General features: G+C 43.4%; 1 protein-coding gene across 1 annotated transcript; it reads left to right on the plus strand.

Annotated features, from left to right (window-relative positions):
- The first annotated feature begins 9,224 nt into the window (after positions 1-9,224).
- On the plus strand, positions 9,225-17,798 carry LOC112902193 (transcriptional corepressor SEUSS-like). Its single transcript, XM_025971128.1, has 10 exons — positions 9,225-9,647; positions 10,014-11,352; positions 11,453-11,572; positions 11,712-11,760; positions 11,846-12,060; positions 12,160-12,228; positions 12,325-12,419; positions 14,510-14,603; positions 14,904-14,973; positions 16,081-17,798. The coding sequence occupies exons 2-10, from the start codon at positions 10,168-10,170 to the stop codon at positions 17,007-17,009; spliced, it is 2,826 nt and encodes a 941-aa protein (XP_025826913.1). The 5' UTR covers positions 9,225-9,647; positions 10,014-10,167; the 3' UTR covers positions 17,010-17,798.
- Positions 17,799-18,207: the final 409 nt, after the last annotated feature.

The raw sequence follows: 18,207 nt of genomic DNA on the forward strand, positions 1-18,207 counted from the left end.
TGTTAGTACATCACACAATGATTTATTAGCCAGTTTGCAGGATGTTTTGATTTTTCACGCCATTAGCATGTAACAAATCTTGATTCCTTTTTGCTGTTTTTCCATAGTTGATTGGGACAAAATATATCACACTGATTTATGCATGGCGTCTACCTTTTGGACAGGCATTCTTAGGACAGAAACAACTACATGTGAAATCAAATATACTAGCACACACCAAATGCTCTCCATACACACATGCCTTTCTACTAGTCAAGTAGTTTGAAGTCCTGTTGCAGCCAGCGAGCTTTACTTGGTTAGCAAGGGACAAGGAGATGGCATGTGCACTCAGCTCCCCCGTAGTACCAACGATCTAATACTCAACTGTTTCTATTTTTATACAACTCTACCAACCGCAAATGCCAAACCAACCCTTGTAACGACCTTTGCCTTTTGACACATTGACTCTGAACACATTCTGAATGTTGAATAACCCTGAAGCCTCCAAAGGCCCTTTGTACTGGTCTCTGGCAACACCACATGGAACCTTCTATTTTGGTGGGGATCCCCAGCTGAAAAGGATGTGTAGTGGTCATCCAAAGAAGAGGCTGGTTGGGGATTTAAATAGAGGGCTCCGTGTAAGCAATAATCCAGTGTGGTGAGTGATTAATAGCACAGTAGTAAGCATTACTAGCTAGTGTTATGTGTGTACGTGTAGCTCAAATAAACATTCTTGGTACAAGAAGACGTGGCGCACACCTGTAAGGGTCGGGCATTGTTGGAACATGATAGCCTCCTTTTTGGCTGCTCCATGTGGGCCTAACTCGTCCACCCATCTGGAGATAATGTAGGCGCCCGTATTATGTTTAGAGATAATTCAACATTAAAGGAATTATGTACTCTTATATGATTTTATGTTGTTAGAGGTTGTGGCCCTTCTCTTTGCCATTGGATCCGCATAATTAAACTCCCATAATAATACCATATAAACTTTCTCCGTTCATTATTCTTTCTAGGTGATCGTTTGATAATATTCGCGTAGTTTAGATCATCTAGTATATAGCAACGAACTATACCGTTCCTTGGAAAACAATTGACTCGATCGGTCACGTGTGTAGTATATTTCAAACAAACCCAAGAAATTAACACTCGTATCCTACAACCGTTTAAGGAAAATTAAACAAACTCAACTGATTGTTCCACTAATAATCTTCCTTTTAGACAGTGTCCGGACAATGTGTTGTGAGCGGCTTTAGAACCCAACCCGACCGAGTACTTAAGTATTACCTCCGTCCTAAAACTCAAAGTAAGATTTTTCATATTTATCCTAAGTAAAAGTATCCTAAGCTTGATCAAGTCCGGAGGGAAGAGTACCTATACCGCACCAAATGATATCATATATAATTATTTTTCTAAAAATCTTATCAAATTTAGAATCGCTCGACTTGGTATAAACTTTTCGACCGATCTGACCCGCAGAAAATAGCGAGGAAAGCGAGAAGCAAGGGTTTATCATGCATGCTTTCTTTCTTTCTTTTGAAAATAAATTATGCATACTTTCCCTCTGCTTGAAATATAATGATACAAGTTTTCACTACAATATAGCATATCAAGAGAAAGAAAGAAAGAAAGAAGCAGGCATGAAGAACCTCAAACGGGACCAAGAGTACTGAAGCCGAACCCCACGAAGGTATACTAAATTCCGTTTCACAGTCCGGATCGGATCTCGACAGCCATCGACATCCACCTTCGCAGCTGCTTCTGTTGACGAGCGTGTGTGTGACTCCCAGTCCCAGCAGTGCCAGAGCAAGGCATCACACACGCACACGCTGACACACATGCCCTGCCCCCTGGCCCCGGGCCCACTTCATCCATCAGGCGACGTGGACATTATGTACATAGCATGTATAATATGTAGTGCCCCCCCATCCGGATCGGCGCAGGGCGGGGGCGGTGTCGCCACGCTGCGCGGCGCGGCGGCCGGCGGCCATGATTGGATTGGATTGGATATGACCTGCGGCCAACTTCGCGTCATCTCACCTCTCTTCATCTTCATCTTCTGCTCGTCTCCTCCGTTGCAGTTGCAATCCATCCGTTTGTTTCCATCCATCCTCCGTCCGATCCCCTCCTGCTGGCTGCTGCTGCTGGTGTCTTGCACTCTTGCTAGGTGCCCTGTTCATCCCATGCCTGTCTCTGTCTTGCTGCTGGTGCCGAATGGCATGCGCGGTTCGTTACCTTCGGCGAAACCCACGTCCGTGCCCGTAAGCTTCGCCGTGGAGCGGAGCCTAGCTAGCTAAGCTTGTAGTGGGTCCAGCGTCAGCGGTTGGGGCGCGAGCGCAGCGCACCGGATGACCTGATTACCTGAGCCCCAGCCCCTCGCCGCGAGCATAACTCTCCCTTGCTCACGGCCCCGTGCTATGCTGCTGCTGCTACTCTTTTCTGTTTCCCTCCCGCTTGAGGCAAGGCTTGCCGTGTTTTCTGCTACATCCATCTTAAATTATAATTTCCTTTAATTTTTCTAGATGCATATATTTATATATTTTACTATTCACCTAGATGTATACTATAGATGTCTGCGTTTGGCAGAGCTCGCAGAACTGATTCTCTGCTGAATCCAGCAGGAGCTTTGCTAGTCAAAAAAAATTTCAGAGAGAAGTGATTCTCTACTGATTCTGTAGAGTGCTTCTCTACAGAAATGAACTGTTTTTCAGAGAAAAGTGGTTCTCTACTGATTCTGTAGAGTGCTTCTCTGAAATGAACTAAGAGGCTGGTAGCTGAAAAAATTAGCTTCTCCTGATTCTGTGAGGTGATTCTCCATCCTGATTTTAAGAATTTATGTTAGAGAATTAAAGAGAATCACTTTCAGAAAATCAGCTCCCAAAAAGAATCAGAATCAGTTGGAGCTCTACCAAACACGCCCTATGTTTAGATGCATAAACGAATTGTAATTTGGGATGGAGGGACACTACTAAAAAAGAAGAATTTGTAGGGACGTCCTACTTTTCTCTAGAGACGGGTCAAAAGGTAACCCGCTCCTAAAAATGGAGCACGGTTATTGTAGCATCCTACCCGTCCCTAGAAAATTATTTTTAGGGACGGGTAATGCCATCATCCGTTCCTCAACATGGTGGCATTTCTAGAGGTGGGTGATAGCGTCACCTGTCCCTAAAAATGGTTCCACACAAAAAAATTCATAACTTTTTCATACAATTTCGAATGAAGTCAAAATTATAGAGAATGACGAGATCTAAAACTTTGTAGTTGATAATATTTTTATTTAATATTATTTAATGGTCCAAAAAATTATTATGAACCTACATATGGTTATGACTATATATAGTGTCTCATATAACTCAAGTCATTTTGAGGTTTCAACAATCTTAATCTTTATGTACACTAAAATATATTTGGCATATTTTTTATCTATAGTTTACAATAAGCATAGTGTAGAAGTTTTATTTTATTTATTTATTTTTCTATATGGAAAGATTTAAATAAATTTTTAGAATAAAATTAAAAAATATTTTTAAGGGTAGGTGGTGACGACACCCGCCCCTACAAATTAATTTTAGAGTTAATATAAAAGAATAGCATACCCCATAGAGTCACAAGTGACTGTGTAGTGTGGTGGAGAGGAAGGTACGCACGAGGGTTGAGGTATACGGTTCGAACCCCAGGTGATGCAAGTATGCATATTTTGTCAAAAAATTGTAACTCGAAAGTACAGTAGCTGCAATATCTAATGCAATCGTCCAGTTCGTATCAGCTGGAAGTTGTAGCTTGCCTTGGCCGTTCTGGAGGATTTGTAGATGCAAGTATGCATACCTCATAGAGTCACAAGTAACTATGTAGTATGGTTTTTTTATTTTTTCTTTTGCTATTTTTGGTCCACCTCTACAAATCCTAAAAAAGGTGCGATAACTGGGGGTATCTTAATCTACAAACCGCACCCGCCTTTAAAAATATATTTTTACCTGCCTCTAAAAAATCTTTTTTAGTAGTGGGGGTATCTTAATCTTCTTGTCATGTAAAATGCAATCGTCCAGTTCAAAATAATGTTGTTGTATCATTTGGAAGTTGTAGCTTGCCTTGGCCGTTTTGGAGCGGCTGTTGCGCTGGACGATATACAAGAGTCAACGTGACTACGTGATGAGTTCCTTGAGATAAAAAAAAAACGTGACTACGTGAGTTACGTGTAAAACTGCATGCCCTCCGACCTGTCGCGGTAGAATCTGTCGACCTTGCGGCAGAGACTTGTTTATGCTATAGTAGCTCAAGGTGGCCCATCAAGGCGGAGCTTTGGCATCGTTGAAAAAGTGATATACAGACCATTCCTCATTAAAAAAAATGATCGGGAATGAGGTAGTCGTGCAATATATGTAGAAAATAAAATCAATATAGATCTACGATTGCCTCGTGGTAACGTATTAGCAGATGCAGATCCAGGGTGGAGTCAGAATCAGTTCTTGAGTCCTAATAAGATTCTTACACTTTAGCTAACTTCATGGTTCATATGCAAAATTTAGAATTAAAGAGGTGATGTTACATGGTCATGCATGCACATTGTTTATTGTTTTCTCATGTTCTGTCGCTTCGCTTTCTTCGTTTTATCTAGATGAAAAAGCTCAGATTGATGTTAATGCTCTTTGCAAGGCATAATGGCACTCTTTGTGCTAAGAGTTGGAAAATAAACACTAGTTACATGTATCGTTATGACATTAATGAGCTTCCAATAGAAGATCAGGCATAGCCAAAAAAAAAAAGACAAAATTTACCAATACAAAGGTGTAAAAATCTTCTCTGCAACTGCAAAAAGAAGATTAAAACTTTGGCTATGGCACGATGTCTCCTAGATTTTTTTTCTTGTATCATGTGAGAAGGGAGCATAACTCTATTTAATTTGTTCATAAACTGGCACAGTTTGCTCGGTACGTAGTGTAGACTTTTCAGGTGTCCGTGTGCATCTTTCTTCTTAATTTGCTGCTCATGATATAAACTTCGTTTCTTTCTAGGTAACCAATAAAGCTTATCTCCCCTCACAAAATATCTTCTCTAGAAGCCTTGTCGAATCCACCAACCAAAACAGCTCTACTACCGCCAGAGTTTACAACCGCTTCTCCGTCACACACGCCGCCACGCGTTGTCGCGACGCAACTCGCCCCGACCTTGCTGCGCGCGCGCGCTCCTTCGCCAACACCCTTCCCACGCCTGCCCACGCGCTCGTTCGTAGCAGCTGGATCCGGAGCTTGTCGTCGTGCTTTGCCCGCCCGCTCATTCGCTACGCGCCACGATCGTCGTATCATCCGCTTCCGCGCCGGGTATAACCTTTCCTCGCTCTCTGTTGCTCGCCTTCACGGTTAGACTCTCGTACGTTAAATGGAAACCGATAAATACTAAATTGTATACGTATGTAGATCCATATCGCTCAAAGAAAGGGTGACCATCCAGCGTTCGGCGCATACTTGCTGGGCACGCGTGGCTCCTGCGTTGCTGAAGGAAAATCCACTCAGGAGTCAAGACGACGGCCGACGAGTCGTCATTGTCTGTCAAAGAAATCGCCATCGCCTGGTTCGCCTCGCCTCCTGTGCCATTATCCCTCACTCTCTTCGCGCTGTCGCTGGCCTTCATCGAGCCGGCAGTTGTACAGTAGGGAGCGACGAGTCGCCAAGAGAAACACGACGGCACCAACAAGCGGAGGTTAAAAGATGCTGGAGCATGATCCGAGTCATGCTCGCTTGGATGCGAGCCCGCGGTTCTTCCTCCCCCTGCTGATCCAGTCCTTCCTGCGCATGCTTGTGTGCCGACCGCAATGGAGGTCGGCCTCCTCCTCCCCCTCGCCTTTCACCTCTCCACTCCAAGGAAGCATCCCCCTAACCGTCGTCTTCGTTGAGCTCAAGTCCCATGCTATCGCCCCTCCCCTGTTCTTCCATGCCGCATATGTCGACATCAAATCCAGTTTTTTTTTCTGCGGCGTCGGCGTATTCAGGCATCAGCGTATTCAAGGGAAGCTGGATGACGGTTGGAGTGCCGGCCTACGCACATATCTCTCTCCAGCGGGATGAGACATATCTTTCTCATACTCTCTCTTTTTTTATTATACAAATTAGTTTGGGCTGATTTCCTATAAAGGCACGGATCTTGCCCTTTTAAAAGCATCTACTACCTTGACTTCTTGAGATGTGTTCTTTTTCTTAGATGTAGCAATCATACCAAGCAAGCTGCTTAAAGTCCTTACTGATTAATATCTAATAATATACTATCAGTTTTTGACTTTTTATATGAACTTTGCTCTACAGTACATTTAAGAACTTAAGTAGCAAGCTGATAAGGTCTGTGCTGATTAATACCTGATATGCATTCTGCATGAGCCTCTATATTCAACAAATCTGAGAACATGAATGAACCTCTATGTACAATGTATCAGATAACATGCTGATTATTGGTGTTGATTACAATCTGTAGCTTGCCAATAAAGTGGTAATGCATTGAGCTACTGCTTGGGTTTTCCATGGTGTCTTCATGAGAAATAATTTGCTTATTAGACCTCTTTTGCTAAGTAATGTTTGAGCCTTTATTCTCATGGTATTATTGCTGTAATCAGCAGTTAATATTCATAGCTGCCGGCAGAGTGTGGCTGCATTAGTCACCTTTTATCAAATTCACTTTAAATAGCGACTTTTGTTGCTATCTTTTATCCATTGCTTCTGCTCCTATTTTAATGGTACCTTTTTTCTTTTATTTGCAAGATCATATATGCCATTATAAATTATTTTAACTACAAACTGCAGAGTACTTGAACATTTGATTTCCCTTCTTGCATTACCTCTAATTACCATTACAAAAAGGTGCCTATACTTCTGCATAACAAATACAAGTACAAATTGTAAAGCTGTATTTCTGAAGATATCAGTAAACTAGCAGAGAAAACTTTATTTCCAAATTGAAAGTATATATGATTAGTCTTACCAGTTTATTCATAGAGCAAGTGCAATATGTTGGTGCATTTTTTACCCTCACTTGAAATGCATGACCCATGCATGTTCTATGATATCCATGGTTACATAACTTTTCATTAGTGGATCAGATTGGCAACTGTGCCATAGCAAGTGATTGATGTGTTTTTTTCTAAATTGGTTTCTACTGCAGTCACTTTTATGCTGTTAATAATCATATAACTGCATTGTTATTTAAATGCTTGCCTGATAGTTATGGTACACATGCTATCAAATCAAAATATTCTCAGAGTAGCAGTAATAGGGAGACATGGCATTTATAAATTTTCCTGATAACATATATAGGTCTGCAGTTATATGGCATCAAATAGGCTGTAAAAGAATGAAATATAGATATGTGATAGGATTGGACTTCAAAATTACGAATATGATCTATTGCAGTCAGGTTTTTGCCTCATTTCTCTTACAAGTTACAAGGCATTTGGCTTAGATCGATTGATATGGGCAATTGGGCATGCAAACATGGACATTGTTGATAGATTCGAACTTGAGTAAGGACTAAGATAAAAGGTGAGCTCTTGCAGATGTATTTATAAATTGATTGATGTGTTGTATTTCATGACTAGCAGCTACTTACTTATAGCATCTATTCTAGATGTATTTGATATACGAGTTTTTTGGGTGCTCCTTACAGTTAAAAGTAGAGGTCATATAAACAGAGGTGTTCATCAAAATTTGTTGTTCCATAATTACATTTAAAGTCTGCCAAGTATTTTTAATCGGGGACTGCTATCGTCACAACTTTTTATGTTATTTTGTCTCTTTTCTGTCTTCTCTTTTTCTTTGTGTAACGAGTACAGTACATCATCATTTTGGGTCTTTTCCTATATGTTAATACACTGCATTAGTATAACATCATTATAACAAGGAAAAAATTCATTTTAGTCCCCTCAACAATTCACTTTATCCACTTAACCCCCTAAACAAAATTTAGGCTCAAGCTACTATTCCAAACTATTTCAATTGGTCCAATCTACCCTCTAATAAGATTTCTCTTTTTTTATTTCTCCACTTACAAGTGGAATTTGAACTTTAAATTTTGCAATGCAACTTATAATATGATGCCCTATGCTAGAAAAATACATCATAATTTTTTTCATAAATATTTTTCATGCAGAATTGTATTTTTGTGAAAATTTCGTGTTAAATGTTTCCAAATTATAAAAATAACCATGAAAAATTCTTAATATATTTTTAACATATGACATCATGTTCTCTATCCACTCACAAAATTAGAACTTAAAATTCAATTCGTACGCGGAGAAATAAAAAAGAGAAATATCATTAGAGGGTAGATTGGACTAATTGGAATTGTTGCGGGAGTAAATTGAGCCTAAATTTTGCTCAGGGGTTAAGCAGGCAAAGTGAATTGTTGAAGGGGGTAAAATGGAATTTTTTCTTATAACAAATACGTAGGATCCTTTGCTTTACATTGTTAGTCTCACAACCAAAAATGTTAAGGCATAATTTCAATTTCTGGTGGCATCTAACAAACTGTATGATTAGAATGAAGCAGGAACTGATCACTGAAAAGATCAACAAATAAGATGCGTACAATGTCGCACCATCTTAGATGCTCTATTCTCCTGACGCGGCGTTAGCGCACCTTCCTTTCTAGTCTATACTATACCACAGAGATACTTTTGAACCTAAAGCCTCTACTAACTCGCCTATCATAGGAAAAAAAGGATCTCTTTCCAAGTCTTGTTAAAACCCACATCGATCGAGTTGAAACATGCCGCAAAACATGTGGAACACCACACTACCCGTGTTGTAAACCCCCATAAAAGTGCTTGGATGTTGGAACAAGTAGTAGACCCGGCGGCCGTGGTGCCCTTGTCCCGGAACAAGCAAAGCCTCTCCTCGCCTCTCCTCTCCTCTCCCTAGCAGTAGCAACTAGTAGCATCACGAAGCGTTGGCCACGCCCTTCCTTCCTTTCTGACTTCTTTTCGCATTCCCCCGGCACACACCAGAATATAATAATGAATAAACTAACAGCCCCAAAGCAAACCGCAGCGGAAACAAAAAAAAATCCAGCGGCACCGTAATCACACCTCCTCCCGTACCGCGCACCTCTCGCCGCCGCGCGGGCCCCCCTCCTCTGCGGCCTCACGCGTCAGCCGCCGGGGGCAGGCCCCGAGCGGGTCGGCGGGCCGCCGCTCTTAATCAAATCCAATGGAATTCTGACGTCCGCAAGGACAAAGTCGCAGCGTTTTCTCTCTCCCCCCTCATCTCGCTCCCTCTCTCTCCTCCGCTCGCTCTCTCTCTCTCTCTCTACTTCGCCTTCTTCCTTCCCCACAGCGCAGCAGCACAGCGGGGAGAGCCCGGGCCGGAACCAAATCCCATCCGCCAGATAACAAACCGGGCCAACGGATTCTTTTGGCCGTGGCCGCGGCGGCGCGTGGTGACCTCCCCCTCCCCTCCCCGCCCTGTTGCTGCGGCGCCGAGGCCGGCTCGCGCTCCGGCGGCGGCCCCGCTAAACCCTAGCCGGAGCTCGGCACCTTCTTGCTCGCGAGGGCGCCGCCGCTCGCCGCTGCTCCAGCTGCCAGTGCGGGCGCTCGGCGGGTGCCCGGCCGCGATTCGCGCGCGGGGCGAGCTCCGGATCGCCGGATTCGAGCTCCGGCGCGAGGGGGGAACGAGCTCCGCGCCGTGGAGGTAAGTGAGCTCCGGTGTGGCGAGCGGGATGGCTGCCGCTTAATTCCGCTTGGTTTCGTGCTATTTTGCGGCCTTGGGGGGAGCTCGTGGGCTCGCGCTGGCTGTAATCTGGTTGATTTCTCGTGCTCGCTGGGGTGGGAGTTCTCGGGGGCCGATTCGGTGCTCGCGCTCTTGCTTGGTCGCGGGTGGATTTGAGGAGGGCAAGTTCGCTTTCGCCGCTTGCTCCGCTGTTTCGTGCTCGCTCCCAGTTGGTTGCTTGGTTTTCGTGGCGGTTTTGGGATGGCGCTCCCTGCAGATTCGCGCGGGGCGCTAATGGCGCAGATCCCACACTCGCGTCGCTAACTCGTTGTCTCCGGTTGTTCGCAGGGGGTGTGTCGCTCGGCGGTTCCCGCTCGATTCCCGCGGATCTCGCGGGCGTGCCGGGGGGTGAGGCGATGGCGACGTGAGTGCTAAGCAGAGGCCGCGCGCGATCTCGGCAGCGGTTGGTGGTGCGGGGTGGAGGAGGAGGTGTGTCCTCAGGATGATGCCGTCGGGCCCGCCCAACCCGATGGGACCAGGGCAGCCGGTGGGCGGCGCGGCGGCGTCGCTGCTCCGGACGAGCTCCAGCTTGCTCAGCGGCGGCGGCAGCGGCCAGCCAGGGATGGGTGGAGGTGGCGGGGGCATGCTTTCTGCACAGTCGCCCTTCTCGTCTCTGGTCTCGCAGCGCACGCAGTTTGGTGGCAATGGGCTGCTTGGGGGTGCCTCGAGTGTGTCCTCCTTGCTCAACCGGCAGTCGTTTGGGAATGGGGGCCATATGCAGGGTCCAGGGTCGATGATGCAAGGTGGTGGGATCCCAATGAGCATACTGCAGCAGAGAGGGGGGATGGACGGCATCGGCGATTTCATTGGTACGGGAGGGTCGGATCCTCTGTCGTTCGCGTCCTCCTCACAAGTTAGTTTGGGCAATCAGATGGGTTCAGAGAACCTGCAGTCGACTTCACAGCAGCAGCAGATGGATACTGTGCAGGATATGCAGCAGCAGCAGCAGCCAATGTCTTACAACCAGCAGCAGTTGCCACCACAATCTTCTTCGCAGCAGCTCCAGCAGCCACAGGCTACAGTGAAGTTGGAGAATGGAGGAAGCATGGTTGGCATCAAAGCAGAACAGCAGATGGGGCAACCTGACCAGAATGGTCCAGCCCAGATGATGCGTAGTGCTGGTGGTGTGAAACTTGAGCCACAGCAATTGCAAGCCCAGATGATGAGGAGCTTGAGTTCAGTCAAGATGGAGCAACAGAGTTCAGACTCATCAGCTTTCTTGCAGCAGCAACAGCAGCAGCAGCAGCAGCAGCAGCAACAACAACAGCATTTGTTGCAGCTGACAAAGCAGATTCGAAATTGTCCAGACCTTGTATCAATGGGTGGACCAAACACAATGGCAAACCCTCAAGCTGCTGCGGCTGCTCAACTTAGCCTCTTGCAACAACAACGGCTCCTTCATATGCAACAGCAGCAGCAGCAACAGATTCTAAAAAACTTGCCTTTACAGAGAAATCATTTGCAGCAACAGCAACAGCAGCAGCAGCAGCAGCAGCAGCAACAGCAGCAGTTACTTCGACAACAAAGTCTAAACATGAGAACTCCAGGAAAATCACCTCCTTACGAGCCAGGAACCTGTGCAAAGAGATTGACCCATTACATGTATCATCAACAGAATAGACCACAAGTAAGTTTTTTATTGTTGCTTGTTGGAACAAGTAATTTAGAGCACCAAGTGAAGGCCAGGTGCTTACAGCATGGTATATCGACTTGTTCCTCTGATGCAGGATAACAACATTGAGTACTGGAGAAACTTTGTCAATGAGTATTTTGCTCCAAATGCTAAAAAAAGGTGGTGTGTCTCGCTGTATGGAAGTGGTCGTCAAACGACTGGAGTTTTCCCTCAGGTATAGTGCATGGTTGCCATGGAAACTTGGGACTTCATTTTGTTTAAAAATTGAACCTTGACTATTAAATTAGAGAATGGCCTAGCATCTAATATGTTTTGCCTGTGAAATTGGATTTGTCATATGGCTCTTCTTGCAGGATGTCTGGCACTGTGAGATCTGCAATCGGAAACCTGGCCGTGGTTTTGGTAAGCATCATTTTCTTATATAAAAACAATCAATCTCTTATTCTCTTTCTCACGGTTTCATTTGATCTTCTGTTACTTTTTACAGAAACAACAGTTGAGGTACTACCACGATTATGTCAAATCAAGTATGCCAGTGGTACACTGGAGGAACTTTTGTACATCGACATGCCACGTGAGTCCCAGAATGCATCCGGTCAGATTATTTTGGACTACACGAAAGCAATCCAGGAAAGCGTCTTTGAGCAATTGCGTGTGGTTCGTGAGGGGCATCTAAGGATAGTCTTTAATCCAGACCTCAAGGTAATGTGATTTAATTCACCAATTGTTCCTTTTACATTATTCCTTGATACCTTTTCGGCTAAAACACAAATCTGTGCTATCTTATTTTTTTTCTTCAAGATTGCATCTTGGGAGTTCTGTGCTAGGCGTCATGAGGAACTTATTCCACGGAGATCTATAATACCACAGGTATGAGGCGTTTCCAGTGAAAATAGACAGCTCAGCTGTCAGGCCATAAACCATATTTGCAATTTTGAATACAGCATCCTTGATGTTTATATGCAGGTTAGTAATCTTGGCGCGGTTGTACAGAAGTACCAGGCTGCAGCCCAAAATTCAACGAGTGTGTCGGCTCAGGAAATGCAGAATAATTGCAACTCGTAAGGACATAGGCCCTTGATGTTCTCCATTCTTCCATTTCATTTTCAGATCTTTGCTATCATATGGCTAATGGCTGTCCACCCTTCCCAACATGTGCATATCTTTGTTTTGTTTCGTTTTGAAATTTACTATCTGCCTTGGTACAGAAGTCATTTTAAAGGTGGACCCTACTTGTTGACTTCTTATATGTGTGCAGTTCTTGAATCTTGATGCATTAGCATACAACAACACTTGATTCGAGTTTAATTCAGCTTGATTCTAGGATATATTAGTGATACAGGTTCCAGTGAGTTCAAACCCTCAACTTGCACACGTGGAGACAAACCAAATGGGCTACTGAGCCCATTAATCAGTGTGGTGGGTGTTGGCAATCCTTGTGCTATCACCCACAAATTATCCAAAAACATAAGGAATCATTGTGGCTTTCATCTTGAAGTATTACAAGATATCAGATTTCCATCTGGAAACCTTAATTATCAACAAGATATCAGATTTTAGCAAATGCCTAAATGTCACATATGAAGTGGTTGTAGATTATGGTACTAGCACTTAATAGCAAGTGGTTGTAGTGATACAGAGGGTAACTATGCATCGTGTGGAAACTTTACCTAGGTGGCTCTCAGCAATCTAGCACAATTCTCAGGTATGTAAAATGGATGTGTCCTGGAAGAGGTCTAAGTTACTTTCTGCAGCTGCGGTTGGAGTATTTTTGTGACTGCATATGACTAGTCACCATACATGAAGCTTGTTAGGTGTCAGTGTGCAGCCCATCAGCTTACAATTGGACATCAATACTACTGTAGCAGTTCCAAAAATAGTCTTACCCCTGCATTATCGGTTAATATCACCTTGCGTTTCAGATAGGATAAGACACGCTTAACACGACTCAAGGTCAATAGGCTCACAATGTGCCTAATCAACACACTTACGACTGTCAATGTCTGGTTAAGCTGGTACCGCTTTAACACACACTAGAAAGTAATTACGATATGCCCTTATTTTTAGTCTGTTGAATGGAGTGACCATTGAATGAAAGTATTTACTTGAATGAAAGGAAATGTGCAGAAGTAGCCACTGGATTTAAATGAGAACATTCTATTTGATAACATAAATGGTGTATGGAGCTTGACACTTAGCAAAATGGACTAATATGGTGAGATGTGGGATGTAAGTGCAAGTGTATCAGCGGCCTTTACCACAAAGGGTGCTGAAATTGTGAGCAGACACCAAGTCTAATCTCAGAAGAATAAAATATATGATTGAGGCTAAAAGGAACTTTATGTAATGTAATTATTTGACTTACCAACTCACCTGAAAGCTTATGCTGTTGGTGAAGAGTAGTAACTTAGTAATGTCAACAGTTGTGCTTTTGTTCTGTAGAAAAATTAAAAATGCTACTCTGTGAATCACTGATTATGTGCCCCATTTTGGAGCATCTTGCATTCCTGGCATGATTTTCGTTGTTGATTTGCGGTATTTGGATGGGCTGTAATGGATCATTTTTGAATTAATACATTGATCATTTGATTCTGGGAAGTAGCAAATAGAGTAATGGGATTCTGGTTGAATATCAGCGCGTTCTATAAGAGTGGAGCAAAGGGACTAGTCTTGCTATCATTTATCATAATGATAGCATTTTAGTTGAATATGAGTTTTGGACTGCATTGAGAATACTAGATATTATAATGGTGTTAAACTGATGCAGATGCTCTTATGCATGTGCCCTTATGTTGGCAACTTGGCAAATAATATTTCTATATTATCTAGTACTGCATGCCAGTTGCGGCCGTTAACATGAAAAGGAGTTATTGTATGCTAAAACATATTTGGACAATATGTGGCCTTATATGTGCAAATACCCTGCTTTGAATAGTTTATGATCTGATTTTAGGCACATTATCTTTTGCTTCAATGTTCATAACTTCCGTTGCCAAAAAGAACTTATCACGGTCGAGGTACAATAATTCTTAGCTTAGATCATAAATTACATCCATATTCATGTTGCTGACTAACACTTCACTATCTCATCATCTTTTTCATACTTTTCAAGTTCATACGAATTATTTTTTAACCTCATTTTATATTTTAGGTTTGTTACATGTGCCCGTCAGTTGGCTAAAGCCCTGGAGGTGCCTTTGGTAAATGATTTAGGATACACAAAACGATATGTTCGCTGCCTTCAGGTAATCTCTAATCTTATATTGTAGAATCTCATTGCATATCATGATTTGTTATTATTACTACTCCTTCTGTTCCAAATTATTGGTCGTTTTGGCTTTCCTAGATACATAATTTTTACTATGTGTCTAGATATAGCGTATATCTAGGTGCATAGAAAAAACTATGCACCTAGAAAGCCAAAACGACCTATAATTTGTGACAGAGGGAGTATTTTGAAGCCTTTAAACTTATCTGATCTTATTGAAGCTCATTATCCCATGCTGATTATTGTATTCTTGTAATCTGAATACTTATTCTTCCAGATTGCTGAGGTTGTAAACTGCATGAAGGATTTGATTGATCACAGCAGAAATACTGGATCTGGACCCATTGGTATGGTATTTTCATCTTTTTTTTTGGGGTCATGCCATCCTACACTTTCACAACACTTCCATTAAATTCTTTTAGAACCTGTTTGACAGCCTCATATTGCTTTGCTTCTGTTAGGAAAGTACAACCTGAGTAAGGTCCCTGTTTGGTTTGTATCTGCATTTCTTGGAAGGTTTTTGTTCTGACAACCTAGCTCCACGTGCCTGTGTCTGCTAAAACTGCTGCAAGATTCTCCTAATCAAGCCATATTGTAGCAACAGATTTAATAATTTAACCTTAGGTCAGGTTTGTGAAACAATATGGCATGTGTTGGCAACCACCATAATTTATCAAGTCATCTTTGCATGCTGAATTTATGGACATGCCCTAAATACACTAGGCAATTTAGTAAAAATTGGAGTACATCCAATCAATCCGATGGCACGGTAGTGATTCCATGATGTCACATCGAGAGCTATGATTTCAAACATTCCTGACCCCAGCCAGAACCAGGAACTAGGCAGCTTACGATGTATTAAGAAAAGAGCCCTCAACCATTCCTTGAGGAACTAGGCAGCTTACGATGTATTAAGAAAAGAGCCCTCAACCATTCCTTGTGTATTCCAGTTTTACCCTTTGTTCATATGCCCCTTTTCTTTAATTTTTCATATTTTGCTGGTTAGCATATAAAAGTTTGAAATAATCGTGCTGCATTCAGTCCGTCATTGCTATCACCTTGGAACTAGCAGGTTTCATTGGTAATATCACCCCCACACTCCAAAACGTTGTTGCTGTCCTCGCTATTGCAGCTTGGATCTGGGCAGCTTCACACCCTGCGCTGGAAACTTTAAATTCCGAACGTGTCACAATTGTATCTGTAAGCATACTTCATTGTAAGCCTCAAGACAGACAGAGGTTGTGGCCTGGGGTTTCAAACACCAAATTTTCCCACCTTTTCCTGTAGAAATAAATTTTGGGCTTAAAAATCAGATAAAGTTTTTTGTAAAGCTTGGCAGTCCGAACAACCCCCTCCCAAGTAACGAAGCAGCAGCGTTATAATATCTAGTTATTTGAAATGTTGCATTCTATTCTTTCCTGCCTATTTTAACATTCACTGTATTGTTTGTTCAGATAGCTTGCATAACTTTCCCCGGAGGACTGCTTCAGGGGTTAACCCTCTTCAACCACAGCAGCAACAGCCTGAGGACCAGCAGGCTATTCCCCAGAGTTCAAATCAGAGTGGTCAAAATTCTGCTCCTATGACCGGTGTGCAGCCTTCTGCATCTGCCAATGGTGACGTGACATCAAATAATTCTCTCAGTTGTGCACCTTCTACATCTGCACCTTCACCTTCTGTTGTTGGGCTCTTGCAAAGTTCAATGAATTCTAGACAAGATCATCCGATGAGCAGCACTAATGGTGGTCCATACAATGGTGGAGGAAATGCGACGATTCCCAAGGTGAATTCAACAAGCTCACTACAGTCAAATCCATCTGCCTCTTTCCCTTCCCCAGTACCTACAGCATCCAATAACAACATGATGCCTGCTTCTCAAAATACAAACCAACTAAGCTCCCCGACTGCATCGTCAAGCATACCTCCAATGCAGCCACCTGCTAGTCGACCTCAGGAGGCTGAGCCAAGTGAGTCCCAAAGCTCAGTTCAGAAAATATTGCAAGATTTGATGTCATCACAGATGAACGGAGTTGGTCAGTCAGGGAATGATATGAAGAGACCAAATGGACTAACCCCTGGTGTTAATGGGGTTAATTGCTTAGTTGGCAATGCTGTCACAAATAACTCAGGAATGGGAGGAATGGGGTTTGGGGCTATGGGCAGTTTCGGTCATGGGATGAGAACAGCAATGACGAACAACCCAATGGCCATGGCCGCAAGGATGGGAATGAATCACAGTGCACATGACCTATCACAATTGGGTCAACTACATCAGCAGCAACAGCAACAGCAGCAGCATGACATAGGAAACCAGCTATTGGGCGGACTTAGGTCAGCAAACAGCTTCAATAACATGCAGTATGACTGGAAACCCTCACAATAGAGTAAACAGGAACGTTACTGTTCCAATTTGATGCTGCATTTGCCCTCCCTGGGCAAATTGCTTATGCAGCATCAGTTATGGTGCCATAACCTCCCCTGGGTCAGTAGCATTTGTGCTTCGCGCTGATGTTGCCATAAAAGGGTGCCATAAGTGATAGCAAGCATGCCAGCTGGTAAATGCAAGTCTGTAACTGTCCGTTTAGCTACCTACCTCTGTGTGTGCTACTCCCCTAGTTTTACAACATTTGCCGATTTTACTGGGAGTTGCAGTTTCACAATGTGTCACATTGCTTGTCCACTCTTTACCCCTCTGTTAATGTTGTGAAAAAGCTAAGTAGCTGTAGATTCTTATAGTAGGGCTGTGGGCATTCCTTGGTAACTCTTACATGGATGAATATTCATGGACAAATATTGCGGAACGGAGAGACAAGACTTGCAAGACCGGTTTGGAACCCACCTAAGTTGGGTTCCTGGTGCTGCCTGCTTCTTGCAAGACCGGTTTGGAACCCACCTAAGTTGGGTTCCTGGTGCTGCCTGCTTCAGGTATCATGCCGAGGAAGCATATTTTGGCATACGATAGTGCTTGGTGGTATTTTTTTACCTGGAAAAGAAGTTTTGCCTGTATCGGATGACATGTATTGCATCACCCTCTTTGTAATTTATCACCCGTCGCCCCTTAGGAATCCACCTGAGCTGATATACTGTCTTTGCCTGAGTATTCTCCCTTTGTAGCCTTACTCTGTATAATTGCCATACTGACTAGCGGAAGAGTATCATTGTTTTCTTAGTCCTTGTGCGAGAGTGACTGGCAAAGTTGTTCTGTTATGAAGCATTATCAGTTCGACGCGCCATTTGTGGTTGCGGTAAGCAGGTCGATGCTGTTCTAGGATGGAGCTGCATATTGCTACGGTTAAAACTGCATTTGAACGTGCTGAGTTGAATTGCAGAATTTGGGATTGGCAGCAACGTTTGGTGTCTGCCAAGAGTCCAGGCCATATGCAGCAAGTGGTGATGTTGCACTGCCAAAGGAACTGTTGGTGTGGCTGTCAAAATGGCAAGAAACTTTGTGGAGTGGCTTACGTTCTGCCACAACCAGAGTCACTGTCCAAACTGCTGCTGTGTACGAGATTATAGCTGACATGTTTTTAAGAAGCAAAGAGGCTATATGACAATTCTTATTAAGGGAATAAACCTTTTTT

Source organism: Panicum hallii, chromosome 8 (assembly GCF_002211085.1).
Source record: "Panicum hallii strain FIL2 chromosome 8, PHallii_v3.1, whole genome shotgun sequence".
Lineage (NCBI taxonomy): Eukaryota > Viridiplantae > Streptophyta > Magnoliopsida > Poales > Poaceae > Panicum > Panicum hallii.